The sequence below is a fragment of the Camelina sativa genome, chromosome 17 (assembly GCF_000633955.1).
Source record: "Camelina sativa cultivar DH55 chromosome 17, Cs, whole genome shotgun sequence".
Classification (NCBI taxonomy): Eukaryota; Viridiplantae; Streptophyta; class Magnoliopsida; order Brassicales; family Brassicaceae; genus Camelina; species Camelina sativa.
In genome coordinates, this window is record NC_025701.1 from 13063637 (window position 1) to 13081149 (window position 17513).

The 17513-nt window shown below is 36.3% G+C and overlaps 1 protein-coding gene across 15 annotated transcripts; it reads right to left on the reverse strand.

Moving 5' to 3' along the window:
• On the reverse strand, window positions 293–12101 carry LOC104756981 (WAT1-related protein At1g68170-like). 15 transcript variants are annotated; one of them, XM_019239745.1, is made up of 14 exons: window positions 11864–12101; window positions 11478–11536; window positions 11111–11188; window positions 9587–9891; window positions 8964–9181; window positions 8784–8797; window positions 8563–8620; window positions 8275–8361; window positions 2563–2625; window positions 2353–2469; window positions 1995–2241; window positions 925–1083; window positions 647–798; window positions 293–570 (listed from the first exon to the last, which is right to left on the reverse strand). In XM_019239745.1, exons 8-14 carry the CDS (start codon window positions 8304–8306, stop codon window positions 411–413), a joined length of 930 nt encoding a protein of 309 aa, XP_019095290.1. In that variant the 5' UTR covers window positions 8307–8361; window positions 8563–8620; window positions 8784–8797; window positions 8964–9181; window positions 9587–9891; window positions 11111–11188; window positions 11478–11536; window positions 11864–12101; the 3' UTR covers window positions 293–410. The 15 variants fall into 15 exon arrangements, 10 of the variants coding, with proteins under 10 accessions (XP_019095290.1, XP_019095289.1, XP_019095285.1 ...); XM_019239744.1 differs by having other exon boundaries at window positions 8736–8797; XM_019239740.1 differs by having other exon boundaries at window positions 8563–9181; window positions 9587–9720; window positions 9812–9891.

A 17513-nucleotide genomic window follows, 5' to 3' on the forward strand; every position in this document is an offset into this window, starting at 1 on the left:
GGTTTGGATTTCTCTTCCGTTCCTACTCTCCTTTCATGTGACTTGCGCATTGTTTTAAAGATGATAGATCCAAAAATGAAAAGCAAGTATCGCGATACTTACATATTATAAGAATTATGAAAACAAAAAGAAGTTCTTTATACTGACCCAACTTAATGATAACATTATATTATACCTAAGAAAAACTCTCTCCGAATATAAATTGTAAATTTGTTACGACTGTTTGCAAAATTCAATTAAAATTTCATAAAAAGAAAACTAATTGAAAATATCAATACATGTACAGAAAATTAATTGAACTAAATAAGAAATTGATTTCACTAGTACGGTTTGAAAATAAATGGAACTGATAATATCAACGGCTGATAACATTCTTTCTTTCACTAGTGTCATTTTCTATCGTTTTCATTTCAGCCAGAGATCGAGCCACCATGGTTAGCACTAGCAACAATAATCTCGAGCGATTTATGTGTTTTGCTTTCTCCCGACGGAACTAATCCACTCAACTCTTTACCTTTTCCCCATAACACAACATATAGCCCACATACAATCAATATTGCTCCCAATATACTGAAAATTTTGAAAATACTGAATAAGTGAAACATTATGTAATTAACTATTAACAAATGTATTGCCTTTTAATTACCTTCCTAGATAAAGCATTTCGTCCAACAACAAAGCACCAGCCAAGGCTACAATTACGAGCATTAGAGGGTTGAAAGCGGCTACAAAGAGTGGACCCTTTAGCCTCGCACAAATTGCTGTTAGTGTTACTATTAGAGCTGTTCCTATTGTTCCCTAATCGTTTTCATAGTTTTCATTCCAACCATGCATTTGTTAGTAATTTATAAGATCAATACTCGGAGGTTTATAATAACATATACAAAATACTAAAATAGTGACATTAAAAAATTGGATCGATACCGAAAATGCAGCTGTCCATAGCCTTATGTCCCACCCTAGCTTCCATTGCGTCCAGTCTCTCTCCAAGCACAACGCATAGATAGTTGATTGAAAGAAACCCATTACGCTCATCAACCCCGTACTAGTGTATTGGCATGGCAATGTTTCACTCATCTTTGCCTGTAATGTAATGAAATTCTTAATTTGGTAACTTAAGAAAATAATGAAATTGATGGGTACACGAAATCAATAACTGAATATCATAATCAATAAAACGAAAATAATTCTAAGTTGAATAAAATGATAAATTTAAATAACGGTTCAAAGCTACTATTTACTTATTTAGTGGATGAATAAAGTTACTGAGTCCAATATAATGTAGTTGTAATTCTAAAACTTGCAGATACATCTAAGATCCCTTTTTATGTTATTTTACGTTTTATAATTTTTTTCAAGTTTTTGTGAATGCTAATGTATCTCGCAAGATCATGTTTTGAAAAAATGTGTATGCCATTCAAGTCAAGTGACTCGTAAATCAATGTCTAGATATGACATGTAGTCACTATAATATCTAGGGTTATTGTAATGAGCATACATGTCAGCCTAGATTAAATTCGCTGTAAATCCATCTCAGTTTGAGCCTTGCTTTTATATACATGTTTAGTCCTAACTTAGACCCCCGATTCAGACCACCTCTAATTTATTTTAGTAGAGAACAAGTATATCCGCGAGTCGACCCATCAACAAGACTGTTCAGCCTAACACAACATTCCTATTAGCAATGCATGTTGCGCACATGTATATATGGTCAAGCACGTTTTATATCTAGCCCATATTGAGCGTTGCTTCAGGTACATGCTTGGTCCTAAATTTTGGCATTTGGCTAACCCGAAGAATTGAATAAAAAGTGGTTGATTCGACGGACTGTGCTCGGCATGTGTAGCCTTGAAATGGACCGAACTTGGCTTGGACTGGCTCTGATTAATTTTTTTGTTTTGATGAAATAAATATGGTCATCTTCGCGAGCCAACCTAACCTGTCGATCGGCCCATCACAACAAACCTAGTGTTTATGCAAGTTAATTTGCTCACCTGTATGATGATCCATATGGAATAAGAGATGCAACCAGCGAAGGCTAAACAGACTCCCAACACTTGGTGGGACGTCGACAAAGCCACATGACTGCTTCTAGTGTTGGGTAGAAGGTTAATGTCAGACTTCAAGAAATCAATGGGAAAACCTTTGTAGAAGGTGAACAACATTGCTCCACCTATTCCCATTAATGTCCCAAATACTTTTGCTTTCCCTGCCATTGATCCTAAATCTAGTCTCTCCAACCTATGATACATAAATACATTTATGTATATTAAAGTTGCATGTTATATGAACCCGGAACGTTTTAGAATATTTTGATCTCTCAATCAATAACAAATATTTAATTTTAAATACCTTACAGAGATGCCAACGATGAATGTTACGGCGGGTAAAAGATTACCCACTGCAGACATAAACGTAGCCGACGTTAGTGCCATACCTTCGGAATATAGGTTGTATGCTAATGATCCTCTGCATGTATCATATGTATATAGTCTAATCAGTTTATGATTGGAAAATACAGTGGATTCAAGAGTATAGTATTTGCTTCTCGAAACTATCTACCCGAATAAGCCACACAGGAAGCCTTGGAAGATAATTTTCCCTGTCATTTTTACGTTTTGCCCCCTGTAAAACATTAGTTGATATATTATTAATAACTGAATAGCAAAATTAACATCCGGATCATGCATGAAAACTTGATGAACATAAACGTCCATATATTTAAGTCATTCAAGTAGACAATATAAACACACACACACAAAAAGACAAAGGAAATTGAGAGTTTTAATATTATAACATAATACTCTACTTCTACTTTATATTTTGGAATTATATATTTTAGTTTTCGATTTTCGATGGATGTATAGATATCGAAGAGAGAAAGGGGGGAAAAGATAGGACACAGCAAAATTTGTAAATGGCCTCCAATAATTTAAAATGGTCACACTAGCTAGCTAGTGTAGGAAATAACTTGCCGGTTAAAGAAAAAAGCAAGAGGAACCATAACGGCGGTGGAAAAGAGGAAACGATAAGCGATGAGAATTGGTAGGCTTACGCCACTGCTTATGGCCAGCTTGAAGAAAATGTTGACTCCGGCTAGAGCCACCTGAACCACCAGCATCAGTACCACCGGTTTGAGCCCATCTGCAAGCACCATTTTCACCAGAAGTCTAGAGAAAATAAGTTGAATGCTTAAGAGAAATGAATATCTATCTATACGCTCGGCCAAGTGTATATGGCTCTATATATAATTATAAACATGCGTGTTGGAGTTTGATTAGAGAACCAAGTGTCTACACACTACGAGCGTCCCAATAGGGCTACGCTTTTGGAAAATAGCGTGATGAAGTTACCCATGAAACCATGCATTCGCCACGCCAGTTTCTCATTCAATTCTATACAACAACAATAAATTCAATAATGCGATTAACATCTAGATATATTGATTTTTTTTTTTTAAAAGGACAAACCAATGTTATATAACCCGGGGTTAGACATGTCGTTTAGGGCCAAAGCCCGCAGACAGGCCCGGCTCGGCCCTGAAAAATAGCAGGCTCGGGCTTAAATATATATGTCAGGAAAAATCGGGTCTTTCGGGCTTAACCCGTTTGGGCCTTAGCCCGCTTGGGCTATAGGGTTTTTCGAGCTTAGCCCGATTGGGCTCGGGCCAGCCCGGAAAGTCCTTTAACAAATATATTTATACTTTTTTGTTAACATTTTTGTTTGATTGCAATATTTGATTAATAATTTATTGTAATTAAAGTTTTAAACTCTAATCCTAGTTTTTATATTTACTTAATAACCATACTTAATACTTTAAAAAATTTTATCCATGATATTTTATATGAATTATATATTAGTTTATTTAGTTAAAGTATCAAAATTTTGTTTAGTCTTAAATTTTTTATATTAAATTAATTTGGTTGTAATGAATATATATGAGTTATTAAATTTTTGATTGATTTTTTTATAGTGCACCTTCAAACACTGTTTTTTAAGGCTTATAAGTTTGAATTTTTGATCGGTAAGATAAGCCCTAAAAAGCCCGAAAAGCCCAGAATCCTATTAGGGCCGGGCTCGGGCTTTGAAATATAGGCTCGGAAATATTTCGGACTGAACCGGACCGGGCTCAAACATATACGGGCTTTACGGGTTTCGAACCAGACCAAACCGGGCCAGCCCAATTGACGCCCCTACGGTTATAACTACTCGTTCTATCTTATTATATAAACTTGGGTTTTGAAAGTTAGCCATTAACAGGATTTTGACACGTGTCAAGTTATTAATCTGAGATTTTGACATGTGTTTAAATTTTAAAAGTTAGTCATTAACAAGATTTTGACACGTGTCAAGTTATTAATCTGAGATTTTGACATGTGTTAAATTTTTTTAAAAATTAATAGAAAAATATTAAAACAAAAACGAGGAAAAACAAAAAACTTATCAAATTATTTATATGTGGAAAGTTACAGATTTTCGGTGGATAGTTTAATATTAAAAAAATTTAGCTGTTGGTGTATTTATCTACATAAAAAAATTATATAAGATATTAAAAAATTTTAGCTGTTGGAGTATTTATCTACATAAGAAAATTATATTCTTAAAACAAAAAAGAATACCCAATGCAGCTAGGAAAGTGGATCACTATAAATATGTATATTAAGATTCACAAAGTATTCAGAAAAAAAAAACAAAACTTATTTACGAACGATGAACGATGAGAAACCAAATCCAGAATATGAGAAACTTGAAAAACTTCCCAGCAAAAGAAAACGAGGTATTATGAACGATGAGCAAATAGCTATGATAGAGAAGACAATGACAGATGAACCTCATATACGTTTGGATTTAACTATGCTTCAGACATGGATAGACAAATTAAATCAATGTGTAAGTAAAATCTTTTTATAATGCTTCATATATATCTCCCACTACTTTAACGTCATAATTATCTTTCAATCTTTCATTGTCTAACATAAATTTACAAAATATAGGGTCCTCAAGTTACAACTACGCAGCTTAGAAGTTGGTAAGAACTTTTATTCTATTATATTGTAAAATTTTGCAACACTTTCATCTAATAAAAATAAATATTGCAGGATTTACCACAGAAGATCAAGATCAAAGGCAGCTCGAACTAGCAAGCAGTCAAAACCATCAAATTTAACTATTGATAAGAATCAAAATAATCATGTTATAGACCAAAAAAGAAGATCTCTAAGAGCACAAACGACAAACAATCATGGTAAATATTTTATTGTTTGGAAAATCCTATCATCAAATATTTATTTTATTTCTCAATCATGGTCAGATTTTAAAAATTACGTTTAAACAATATTGGATGTACAGAAGTACATATAATTTAGTGATACGTTGATTACAATAGTTGACCATAATTACGATGCAAAATCTTATTATATAAAACTGTTTTTTTTTCTTAATTCAGGAAACAAAAACGGAAAGGACAATGAGTTGGTGATATGTAATTATTGTGAGGCTTTGGTGTGGAAATCTGAAAGTTTAAAACATAGTGGAAAAGAATTAAAATTTTCGATTTGTTGTCAACAAGGACGAGTTGTTCTGCAACAATCTAGACAACCTCCATCTTACTTAGATGATTTACTCTTACGGTCAACATCGTTTCGGAACAATATACGAGCATATAATTCAATGCTTGCTTTTACATCAATGGGAGGAAAAATTGATTATGATATCAATTCAGGAAATGGACCTTTCACTTTTCGTATGCATGGTCAGAACTACCACAAAATTGGATCTTTACTACCAGTCGAAGGAGATATACCACGTTTTGCGCAGCTATACATATATGATACCGCTCATGAACTTCAAAACCGTCTCAATGCACTGGCAAAAGGAAAAAATACTGAGTTGAATGAAAGTATTCTCAGTGGATTAATTGAAATACTTGACAAGTACAATGAGTTAGCTAAAGTGTTTAGAATAGCTAGAGATAGATACGAAGCCGGAAGTGAAGAATACTCGATTAAGTTAATCAAAAATAAAGAACGTGGTAGACAATTTGATCTTCCACAAGGAGAAGAGATTGCTGGACTTATTGTGGGTGACATGTCTATTCCAAATTGTGAGAGAGATATAATAGTGCATCCTAAAATGGAAAAACCACAATACATCAGTTTTTTACATCCATCCTACATGTCTCTACAATATCCTCTATTGTTTCCATACGGTGAACAAGGTTATATGGAAAAAACCATTCCATATAGAGAAGGATTTACTACAAAAAGGGCATACGTTACAATGCGAGAGTATTATGCATACCAAATACATACTAGATTGACATCTCCAGGAACAATAATACGTTCAGGCCGTCTTTTTCATCAATATGTGGTTGATGCATATACTGCTATCGAACAAGAACGTATGAACTTTTATTTGTATAACCAGAAAAAACTTAGAGCAGATCTATACAATAATGTATGTGATGCAGTTGAACAAGGAGATGCAGATTCGAAAAAGCTAGGCCAAAAAATAATTTTACCATCTTCGTTCACAGGCGGACCGCGATATATGGTAGAAAATTATCGAGACGCAATGGCAATATGTAGACGGTATGGAAATCCAGATCTTTTCATTACTATAACAGCAAATCCAAAATGGGAAGAAGTGAATGAACATATAAAAAAGGCAGGAAATGAGAATGCAAATGAAAGACCTGATATTGAATGTCGTGTATTTAAAATGAAATTGGAAGAACTTCTTAAAGACCTACAAGATGGTGTCTTTTTCGGCCCTATTACAGCAGGTACTAACATAATTTATTACTAACTATTATTAATATTTATATTTATTAACATAAACAATTTATACAAGTGAATTTTTTCTTTGCTAAACAGTTGTTCACACAATCGAGTTTCAAAAACGTGGACTTCCTCATGCACACATTCTTTTATGGTTACAAGAGTCGAAACAAAATCAAAGTCGAGAAGATATTGATAGTTTTATTAGCTCTGAGTTACCAGATAAGGAGAGTGATCCAGAAGGTTTCTTATTGGTTGAACNTTGACAAGTACAATGAGTTAGCTAAAGTGTTTAGAATAGCTAGAGATAGATACGAAGCCGGAAGTGAAGAATACTCGATTAAGTTAATCAAAAATAAAGAACGTGGTAGACAATTTGATCTTCCACAAGGAGAAGAGATTGCTGGACTTATTGTGGGTGACATGTCTATTCCAAATTGTGAGAGAGATATAATAGTGCATCCTAAAATGGAAAAACCACAATACATCAGTTTTTTACATCCATCCTACATGTCTCTACAATATCCTCTATTGTTTCCATACGGTGAACAAGGTTATATGGAAAAAACCATTCCATATAGAGAAGGATTTACTACAAAAAGGGCATACGTTACAATGCGAGAGTATTATGCATACCAAATACATACTAGATTGACATCTCCAGGAACAATAATACGTTCAGGCCGTCTTTTTCATCAATATGTGGTTGATGCATATACTGCTATCGAACAAGAACGTATGAACTTTTATTTGTATAACCAGAAAAAACTTAGAGCAGATCTATACAATAATGTATGTGATGCAGTTGAACAAGGAGATGCAGATTCGAAAAAGCTAGGCCAAAAAATAATTTTACCATCTTCATTCACAGGCGGACCGCGATATATGGTAGAAAATTATCGAGACGCAATGGCAATATGTAGACGGTATGGAAATCCAGATCTTTTCATTACTATAACAGCAAATCCAAAATGGGAAGAAGTGAATGAACATATAAAAAAGGCAGGAAATGAGAATGCAAATGAAAGACCTGATATTGAATGTCGTGTATTTAAAATGAAATTGGAAGAACTTCTTAAAGACCTACAAGATGGTGTCTTTTTCGGCCCTATTACAGCAGGTACTAACATAATTTATTACTAACTATTATTAATATTTATATTTATTAACATAAACAATTTATACAAGTGAATTTTTTCTTTGCTAAACAGTTGTTCACACAATCGAGTTTCAAAAACGTGGACTTCCTCATGCACACATTCTTTTATGGTTACAAGAGTCGAAACAAAATCAAAGTCGAGAAGATATTGATAGTTTTATTAGCTCTGAGTTACCAGATAAGGAGAGTGATCCAGAAGGTTTCTTATTGGTTGAACAATTTATGATGCATGGACCATGTGGGCCAAAATGTATGGATGATAACAAATGCACCAAAAAGTTTCCAAAACCGTACAACAATACCACAAATATTGGTGAAACTGGCTACATTACTTACCGTAGGAGATATGACGAAAGAAAATTTGTCATGAAGGGAAATACAAAGCTTGATAACAGCTATGTTGTGCCTCACAATCTCGCACTCCTGAAAAAATATAAAGCTCACGTCAATGTAGAATGGTGCAATAGGTCATCTGCCATAAAGTATTTATTCAAATATATCACAAAAGGAGTGGACATGGCTACAATGAAGATCGAGAGAAAACAAGCAGTGGATCAAAATAGAGAAGAGACTGAATCACAAGAAGAGATCAATGAGATAAAAAACTATCTAGAATGTCGTTACCTCTCTGCATGTGAAGCTACTTGGCGAATTTTTGCATTCGATATACATAAACAAAAACCTGCAGTAACAAGACTATCATTACACCTACCAAACCAACAAAGAATTGTTTACCCTGAAGGAGCTATACTAGAATACATTCTGTCAAAAGATGGAATCGAGAAAACAATGCTTACTGAATGGTTTGAGATGAACAAACGGTGTCCTGAAGCAAGAAAACTTACATATATCCAATTCCCTTCATATTACGTGTGGGATGCAGATGCGAAAACATGGTCAAAAAGAAAGCAAGGATTCAGCATAGGAAGAATAGTAAACATTCATCCGACAGCAGGAGACTTATATTACTTGAGAATGCTGCTGAATACAGAAAAAGGGCCAACAAGCTTTGATGATTTACTAACCGTTGATAATGTTAAATATAAGACATTCAAGGCGGCATGTTATGCTAGAGGGATGTTGAATGGTGATTCTGAATGGAAGGAGGCTATGGACGAAGCAGCACAATATGCATATCCTTTTCAGCTTCGTCATCTCTTTGTGACATTGTTACTTTACTGCGAATTAAGTAGCCCTCTTAGTTTATGGGAGCATTGTTGGCGTCACCTAGCTGATGACATACCTAAAAATCAAAGAAAAACATTCAGCTTCAATGATCAAAAGTTCTCTGATGAGGAGCTACAGAGTTATACACTTATAGAAATCGAAAGAATACTAGCGCAAAATGATAGATCATTGACTGATTTTGAAGATATGCCAAAACCAGACAAAGAGTTGTTGAAGAAAATAAAAAACTCAATGCTTCAAGATGAAATGAGTTACAATATTCATAAACAAGATGAAGAATACCGCAGGTTGATACAAACACTAAATGACGAGCAGAAGAAAGTGTATGATGCTGTGATTGACTCAATTGACCATCGAAAAGGGAAGTTGTTTTTCCTCAGTGGACCAGGTGGAACAGGAAAGACATATGTGTATAAGACTATCATATCAAGATTAAGATCTCAGGGGAAAATTGTATTACCAGTAGCTTCATCCGGGATTGCAGCTACACTTTTACCTAACGGTTGAACTGCACATTCACGTTTCAAGATTCCGGTAGATCTTCATCAAGACAGTACTTGTAACATCAGTCGTGGTTCCATGCTTGCAGAATTACTGGAAAAAACAGATCTCATCATTTGGGATGAAGCACCCATGTGCCATCGATTTGCATTTGAAGCTGTTGATAAGAGTTTGCGAGATGTACTCTCAGTGGCAAATCCAGATGCAGCAAACAAACCCTTTGGCGGAAAAACAGTGCTTCTTGGTGGTGATTTTAGACAAATTCTGCCAGTTATACCACAAGGCACCAGACAAGAAACTGTTATGGCAACAATCAACCGTTCATATTTATGGAACTATTGCTCTATATTCACTCTTGAGAAAAATATGAGGTTGCACCAGGCGGAGAAAGATTTTGCAGAATGGCTAATAGGTATCGGTGATGGCACAATATCTAAACCAGAAAAATATAGAAGCATAGATGACGATATAGGAATAGTAAAAATCGACACCAATATGCTCCTGCAAAACAACGGTGATTCAATTGGATGCATTGCAAACTCTACATATCACAACTTCGAGTTTAATTTCAAAGATAAGGATTATCTGATTGAGAGAGCAATTCTTACTCCAAGAAATGAGACAGTGGACGAAGTGAATAACTATATGTTAACATGCTTAAAGGGAGAACTAAAAGAGTATTTGAGCTCTGATACCATCGGTGAAGACAAAGAAGAAGTGGCAAATCAACATATTCTTTACCCTACTGATTTTTTAAATACATTGAAATTTTCAGGTATTCCTAATCATAAACTAGATCTGAAGATAGATGCACCAATCATGCTACTAAGGAATATTAATCAACGAGAGGGACTTTGCAATGGTACAAGACTAATAATAACTCGCCTAGGCAATAGGATTATTGAAGCAGAAATACTCACTGGAACTCATGTGGGTAAACGGGTTCTTATTCCTAGAATAAGTCTCACACCAACAGATGCAAAATGGCCTTTTAAACTCAAAAGACGTCAATTTCCGGTACGAGTTTGCTATGCAATGACTATCAACAAGAGCTAAGGTCAAAGCTTAAACAAGGTTGGTTTATATTTGCCAAGTCCAGTCTTTTCTCACGGACAATTATACGTAGCCCTCTCAAGAGTCACTACAACTACAGGCCTTCAGATTCTTAAAGGAGATACAAAACACTACGACAATAATGTTCTACAAAATATTGTCTATCAAGAAGTTTTCAACAACATATGATTTTAAGAGAGAGATTAAAACTAAAGTTTCTACAACTATACCTACAAGTTTTATAAATTTTGGTGATTTTTAAAAAGATTTCAGGTTTATAGTTCTATTTATACTATTTTCCAGTAATTTTTTACAAGAACGTAACAAGTTTTCTTTAGACTTATAATTTTATCTCCCATTTTTTAGACTAAATTTATACTACAATACAAAAAAATTTAAGGCAAATCAAAGAATATGTTCCACTGCTTACCTAAGGTGAAGATATAAATTTCATCTTTGAGTTTAATCTTCACAACTATTTTCATATATAAAATCCATTGCAAGATCCCTACAAAACATAGAAGCAAGTTTAATTATATGACTGAAAAGTAGAGGAGTAAAGTCCAATTTATTTGCCATTTTAAAGTCCACTTCAAGAATGAAATGATCTCATAGCTACTCATTCATACCTTCAACTTTTCTTTTGTTTCTAATTGGTTACTAACACATAAACTCTTAAGTCTCTAACAATTATAAAATTAAAAAGATTTATCCTTTCTCCAATTGAGTACAATCTAAACGGACCAAACAATACACAAACCCAACCCTATAATAGAGAATAGGTGAAAGATACTTACAATTAATTTGGGAGTTCAGAGCGTCACATGAAAGTCGGATTAAAAGACTAATATGTTTACTGCAAAATATCAAATGAATCAGATATATTAATCAAAAGAAAAAATTGAAACATGTAACGCATAAAGATCAATACTTTCTATCCAAAACTCCTCAAATCTTCACATTTTTGGGTGGTTCAAGTCCATTCTACACAAATCTCATTACAGCAATAAATATAATGTATTGTTGCTTTCGTTCTTAATAAAGATCAATATTTTATATCAAAAATCTCATTAATTCTATGCAATAGAGATACTCACTATATTACCGCACTAATTTCCTTACGGTTATACAAAATTTATACATCAATTTGACATAATGGGATTGAAATCGAAAAAGCATATACCTTAAGTGAGGTTGATTCCTCGCCGGTGAAGGGGAGAGAGACGTCGATGTCGACGGTGGAGTGCGTGTCTCTGATGCGGTGATATCGATACCGGTAGGGACGATGAGTGAGTCGACGGAGAGGACGGTTATGTTGGGAAGAAAAAAATGTCGTTCTGTAATTTTTTTTAAGGTCGGCAAAGTCGCCGTTCTGTAAATGAGGAGAAAAGCTAATATCATTTATGATTTATATTTTTTAATTAAAAAAACTAAAAAGCAACGCACTTGAGAAAAAATCCACCCATTACGTCATTTAAAAAAAATAATATGGGTTTTGTTTGGGCTTTTACCAGTTTTTGTAAACATTCCCATTTGTATGGTTTATGTTCGTGGCCCATGTTTGATTTGTTAAAATTATTACACAATTATTACAATACAATATGATTTAAATCACGTATAATAATTCCATTAAAGAAATCCAAGATTGTTAATATCTTACTATCTTATTATTATCTTTTAAAAAGAAAAATAAGAAATAAAGTACCAAACACTATAAAAAAATTTCTACAAAAAAAAAAAAAACAATTCATGAGAGAAAAAGGTCAAAAGAGCATGTAAAACAATATATATAGGAGATATACACAAAATTACGTATACAAATCTCAACAATATCCCAAACTCGATTTAAAAAAAAAAGTCTCCTATTAAATCCAAGTGACGTGGTTATCACAATTTATCTCCTAATTTAAATAAAAGAAGGAATATTAAAGCTCATTCTCTGTTAGGAAAAGGAACACACCTTATTAATGTCGGTTGTTTACATTATAAAACAAACAACATCCCCATAACCTTTACACGCAAAAAAAAAAACCACAACTTCTTTGTTGCTTCAAAAAAAGAACAGTTCCTTCATCATGGCTAATGCTAAAAGTTTTTTAACACTAGATCAACTGGATCGTAAACGTTTTTATCGTCATTCTATCACAGTTCGTCTACTTCGAAAGTGGGAATTCAAAAATTTCAAAAAAGATAATGAACTCCTAGGAATGAATCTTTTATTTCTGGATCAAAAGGTTAGTACATACTTAGTTTTAATGCACGGTTATATTAGATATTGTGTTCCAATTAATAATTATTTATTCTTATTGTTATTGTAATTTTATACACTTTAAACACAGGAAAATACAATTCAAGGAACAGTGCATCAATCTCTTCTTCAAAAGTTTGGAAATCAGTTATCTGAAGGAAGTATTATTGAAATTTATGATTTCAATGTGCAAGATTGCAATAAGAACTACAAAGTTTCTGACCATAAATTTCAGATAAGATTGACAGAGAGGACAAGAGTTACCATTGTGGGACAAGAAAGCTGCCAAATACCACGAGAAAAATTTCGATTCCGAAATTACGAGGGATTTGTCAAGTTACAAGATCACACAATTGATTTATATGGTACGTACAAAATTTTAAAATTATATGAGTGATATAAGTATGTTTAACATTGTTTAAATACAAATGCAATCGGATATATTAAACATATGGACAAAACTGATGTTCGTACTACTACTACACCCACCTTAAGAAAGGTCACTCTAACTTTATTACTAGAAGAGTAAGTTCAATGAAATTATTAATTAATGTAACTATATGTTTTATGAATTTTAATTATGGCCATTAGTTAATATTAATTTTTCTTACGTGATCAAGTGGAAACGAAATACCTGCAACATTATGGGCAGAACAAGCAGAACTCTTGGAAGACAAATATCGTGGAGTGGAAAATAATAATATTGTACTCATCATGACAAGCGTCTTGGTCAAGATATATCAAAGTGAAATATATTTGTCAGCATCCACAGGCACTAAATTTTACTTGAATCATGATTCTGATCCGGTAGATGCTTTCCGAAAGAGGTATTCTCTCAAATCTTAAATTAAATTATATTTACTAAATATATTTAATTCATGTTTTAAACTAACTTCTCAATGTAACTTTAATAGGAAGATATCGTACATATAAAAAAATCCATGTCGTCGGCGAACCGCTGGTTCCCTGAGATTCGAGTTTCCGGCAGCAATCCAGCTTCAGCGAAAGCTGAAGGTGGCTCAAATCGACCCCCTCCCTTCCCTCCCGACCCCCCAGACATTTCCCCACTCATCTCCTTCTCTGACTTCCCCCCTCTCACCCCCACTTCTCCCTCCTCTCTCTCGCCCCTAACCAAAACTGATTATGTCGACCCAGAGCGAGTAATCCTAGCACTTCCTGCTCTTCACAAATCAACTCCTGTGGTAGTAAACCCCCAGGCTCAAGCTATCCTTAACTCATACAACCTCTCCTTGGCCCCAAAACCTAGATCTGCAAACACTGCTACAGTGTCACAAGGAAAAACTGTAGCCCAGACTGATGGTCTCCTTACCAAATCCCCACCAAAGGTTACCCGTCTCTTACTAAACCCTTTCCACCCCAAAACCTTGTCGCAAGAGACTCAAGAGGAACACGCCCAACTGAACCCTTCCCATCCCGAACCTTTGGCGCAAGAGACTCAAAAGGTACAAGCCCAACAATCTTCTCAGCCATCTGTTATTCCCCCTTTGACTTCCTGTAATCAAGAGAAAACCCGTCCAACTATAGCCTCAAGCTCAAGCTCGTTACCTCGTTGTCCTGGTGATCCTTCAGGTGCCATCTCTCCCGAGGGTCCTCTGTTACCCTCCCCACCATCCTCTGCCCCAGTAACTGTTACTCAAACCCAGCAGTTGGAGAAGAGTCATCAGTCAGTTCAACAACAAACCTCAAGCTCAAGACCTGAAACTTTGGCTCAGAAACTTAAGAAAAGTGCAGATAGAACCCTAACCCGCTTGGCCCCTGTAGACTATTCCCCAGAAGGGAAGCCTCGCATTGTCATTCCAGATGCAGTCTTCCAAGAGGGAGCCGAGCTTCACAAAGATTTCATCATCGGCACCTTCAAAGGAAGGCTCCCACCCTACAAACAAATTCATAGTGTGCTTAGCCACATGTGGGGAAGAGGCCAAAGGCTAGAGATTCACCTAAACCATTCAAAAAACTCAATGTTAGTCAGGCTGCCCAATGAATTCATTCGAACTAAAGTTTTAGAGAAAAAACTGTGGTACATTGGAGACAGCATGTTTCTCGTGGCTCAGTGGAATGCTTCTGGAGGTGAGAACATGAATTTGGATGCCATCCCCATTTGGGCGCACCTAAAGGGCATGCCTTTTGACTTAATGCACCACAAAGGAATAAGTCTTGTGGCTGGTCTAGTGGGTGAACCTAAAGAAATGGATGAGTTCACTAGGAACCTCGTCAGTCTTTCAGAAGCCCATGTTAAGGTCGAGAGAAACTTAACTGAACCCCTCCCCTCTTCGGTGGAGATTCAACGAGAAAGTGGAGAAATAATAACAATCTCAGTCGAGTATCCTTGGGTTCCCCCCACTTGTTCTCACTGCAAAGATATAGGTCACGTAATTCGCTATTGTCCCTCAGTTGCACCGTCCTGGGTCCAGAAACAAAAGACTAATGAAAAACCTCTTCCCAAAGGACATAATGCGGAAACACCACCTTTTCATGCTCCCACGAGTAGTTCTATCCCTGACCCTGGAGCTTCCTCTGGTCTCTCTTCAGGTTGCTCCCCCCTTCCTCCTTCCCCACCCACCTCTCTTGTTTCAGAAACCCTTCCTCCTGCTGTTCAGTTTTCCGTACCTCAGGAGAAAACCACTACTAATCACCCTATCCGACCCCAATCCAAAGCAAAAGCTAGGAAACCACCCACTACACAAAACAAGTCCACTCCCTTGCGAAACATCTCCATCCCAATCTCCACTAACCCTTTTGACATCCTAACTAATCAACCACCGCCTTCCCAAATTCCAAACCCATCCTCAGAAACACCTCCATCCCCAAATGTCTTGCCTAACCCGCCTAACCCACCTACTTCCCCCCTCCCGCCTTCAGCCATGCAAATTGACCCACCTACCTCTTCTGACCCTAATAGTCCTACTCTGGCGAATCTCCCACATAAGGGAGAGGATCCAAATCAACTATAATATTCTCATTTTCCTATGTATATACGGCCCTTTTTTTGGAACGTTCGTGGTCTAAATGACCCGGATAAACACAGGCCTTTTGTTAACTGGCTAACTATGCATAAGCCTACTTTTGGAGCTATCTTAGAAACCCACATAAAGGAACCAAATTTGAACCGAGTGATGAACCTTGCTTGCCCAGGGTGGCATTACACTTCAAACCACTCTTCGGACGAAGATGGTAGAATAGTCCTCATCTGGCGTCAGCCTACCACAGTCTCAGTCCTGCATCAAACAAAGCACTTGATCACAGCGGAAATTTCAACCAATGGTCATCGGTTTTACTTTACTGCCGTCTACGCCCCTAACCTAGGTGAAGAGCGAACTGACCTTTGGTGTGAAATGTTGAGCCTCCATCAAAGATTTCAGCTGGACACGGCTCCTTGGTTGGTAGGAGGGGACTTTAATCAAATAATTCATCCAGCCGAACACTCAAGTCCCTTTGTAAATCACTTAACCTCGCGTATGGTTGAGCTTCGTGACTGCCTCCTGCAACTTGAGCTCCTCGATGTACGCTATCAAGGCCCAAACTTCACCTGGACAAACAAGAACCCGTCAAACCCCATTGCAAAAAAACTAGACAGGTTATTGGTGAACAATCCATGGTTAACGTGTTACCCTGATAGTGTAGCTACTTTCTTAGCCCCAGAAATCTCAGACCACTCTCCTTGCATCCTTAACCTCAATGCAAACCTCCCCACCTCAGGGACCAAACCTTTCAAATTTTTCAATTTTCTCACCAAGCATCCCCTGTTTACCCAAACGGTTGAAGCTGCTTGGATTCTTGCTGGAAACTCCACTTCTCGGGAAATATGTTTGTCGACACTAAGTGCAAAACAAAAAACACTAAAAAGAGCGTTAAAAACACTTTCTCGAGAGAACTTTTCTAATATTCAAATCAGAGTGAGAGAAACTAACCTTTTGCTTCAAGCTATGCAGGTACAATCCATGTCATCCCCTTCAACCACTTTGTTCCAACAGGAGAGAGAACTACAATCCAAATGGGAGTTTCTGCGACAAATCGAAGAGGCTTACTTCAGGCAGCGGTCGCGCATCAACTGGCTCAAAGAAGGGGACTTAAACACGGCTTACTTCCACCGGATCACTCAGCTTCGGAATGCATTCAACGCCATCAGATCCTTCACAACTCTCTCTGGTACACTGGTCGACAATCCCATTGAGATGAGCTATATGGCAGTTAGTCACTTCCAGTCAATCCTTGGTCCTCTGATTTTGCCTCCTCTTACCATTTCCCCAGCCTGGATTCAGTCTCGAATCACTTTTCGTTGCTCTCCTGCACTAAAACAATCAATGGTCACCTTACCATCTATGGAAGAGATTCGAGTAGTGATGTTTAAGCTAAATGCAAATAAAGCGGCAGGGCCTGACGGCTATACCTCTGCTTTCTACAAAGCGAGTTGGGAGATTCTGGGTCAGGAAGTCCAAGGTAGCATCCTCAAGTTCTTTCAAACTTCTTTCCTCCCTTCGGCAATCAATGCAACAACTCTTGCTCTGATTCCAAAAACTCCAGGCGCCACTCTAGTGTCGGATTTCAGGCCCATTTCATGCCTCAA

Coding starts and splice junctions, on each gene's coding strand:
- LOC104756981 (XM_019239747.1), bottom strand. CDS start 8,306: ATGACAAATTTTCTTTCGTCATATCTCCTACG. Junction 2,470..2,562: donor TTCCTGTGTGGCTTATTCGG/GTAGATAGTTTC, acceptor TGATACATGCAG/AGGATCATTAGCATACAACC. Junction 571..646: donor GAAATGCTTTATCTAGGAAG/GTAATTAAAAGG, acceptor CAAAATTTTCAG/TATATTGGGAGCAATATTGA.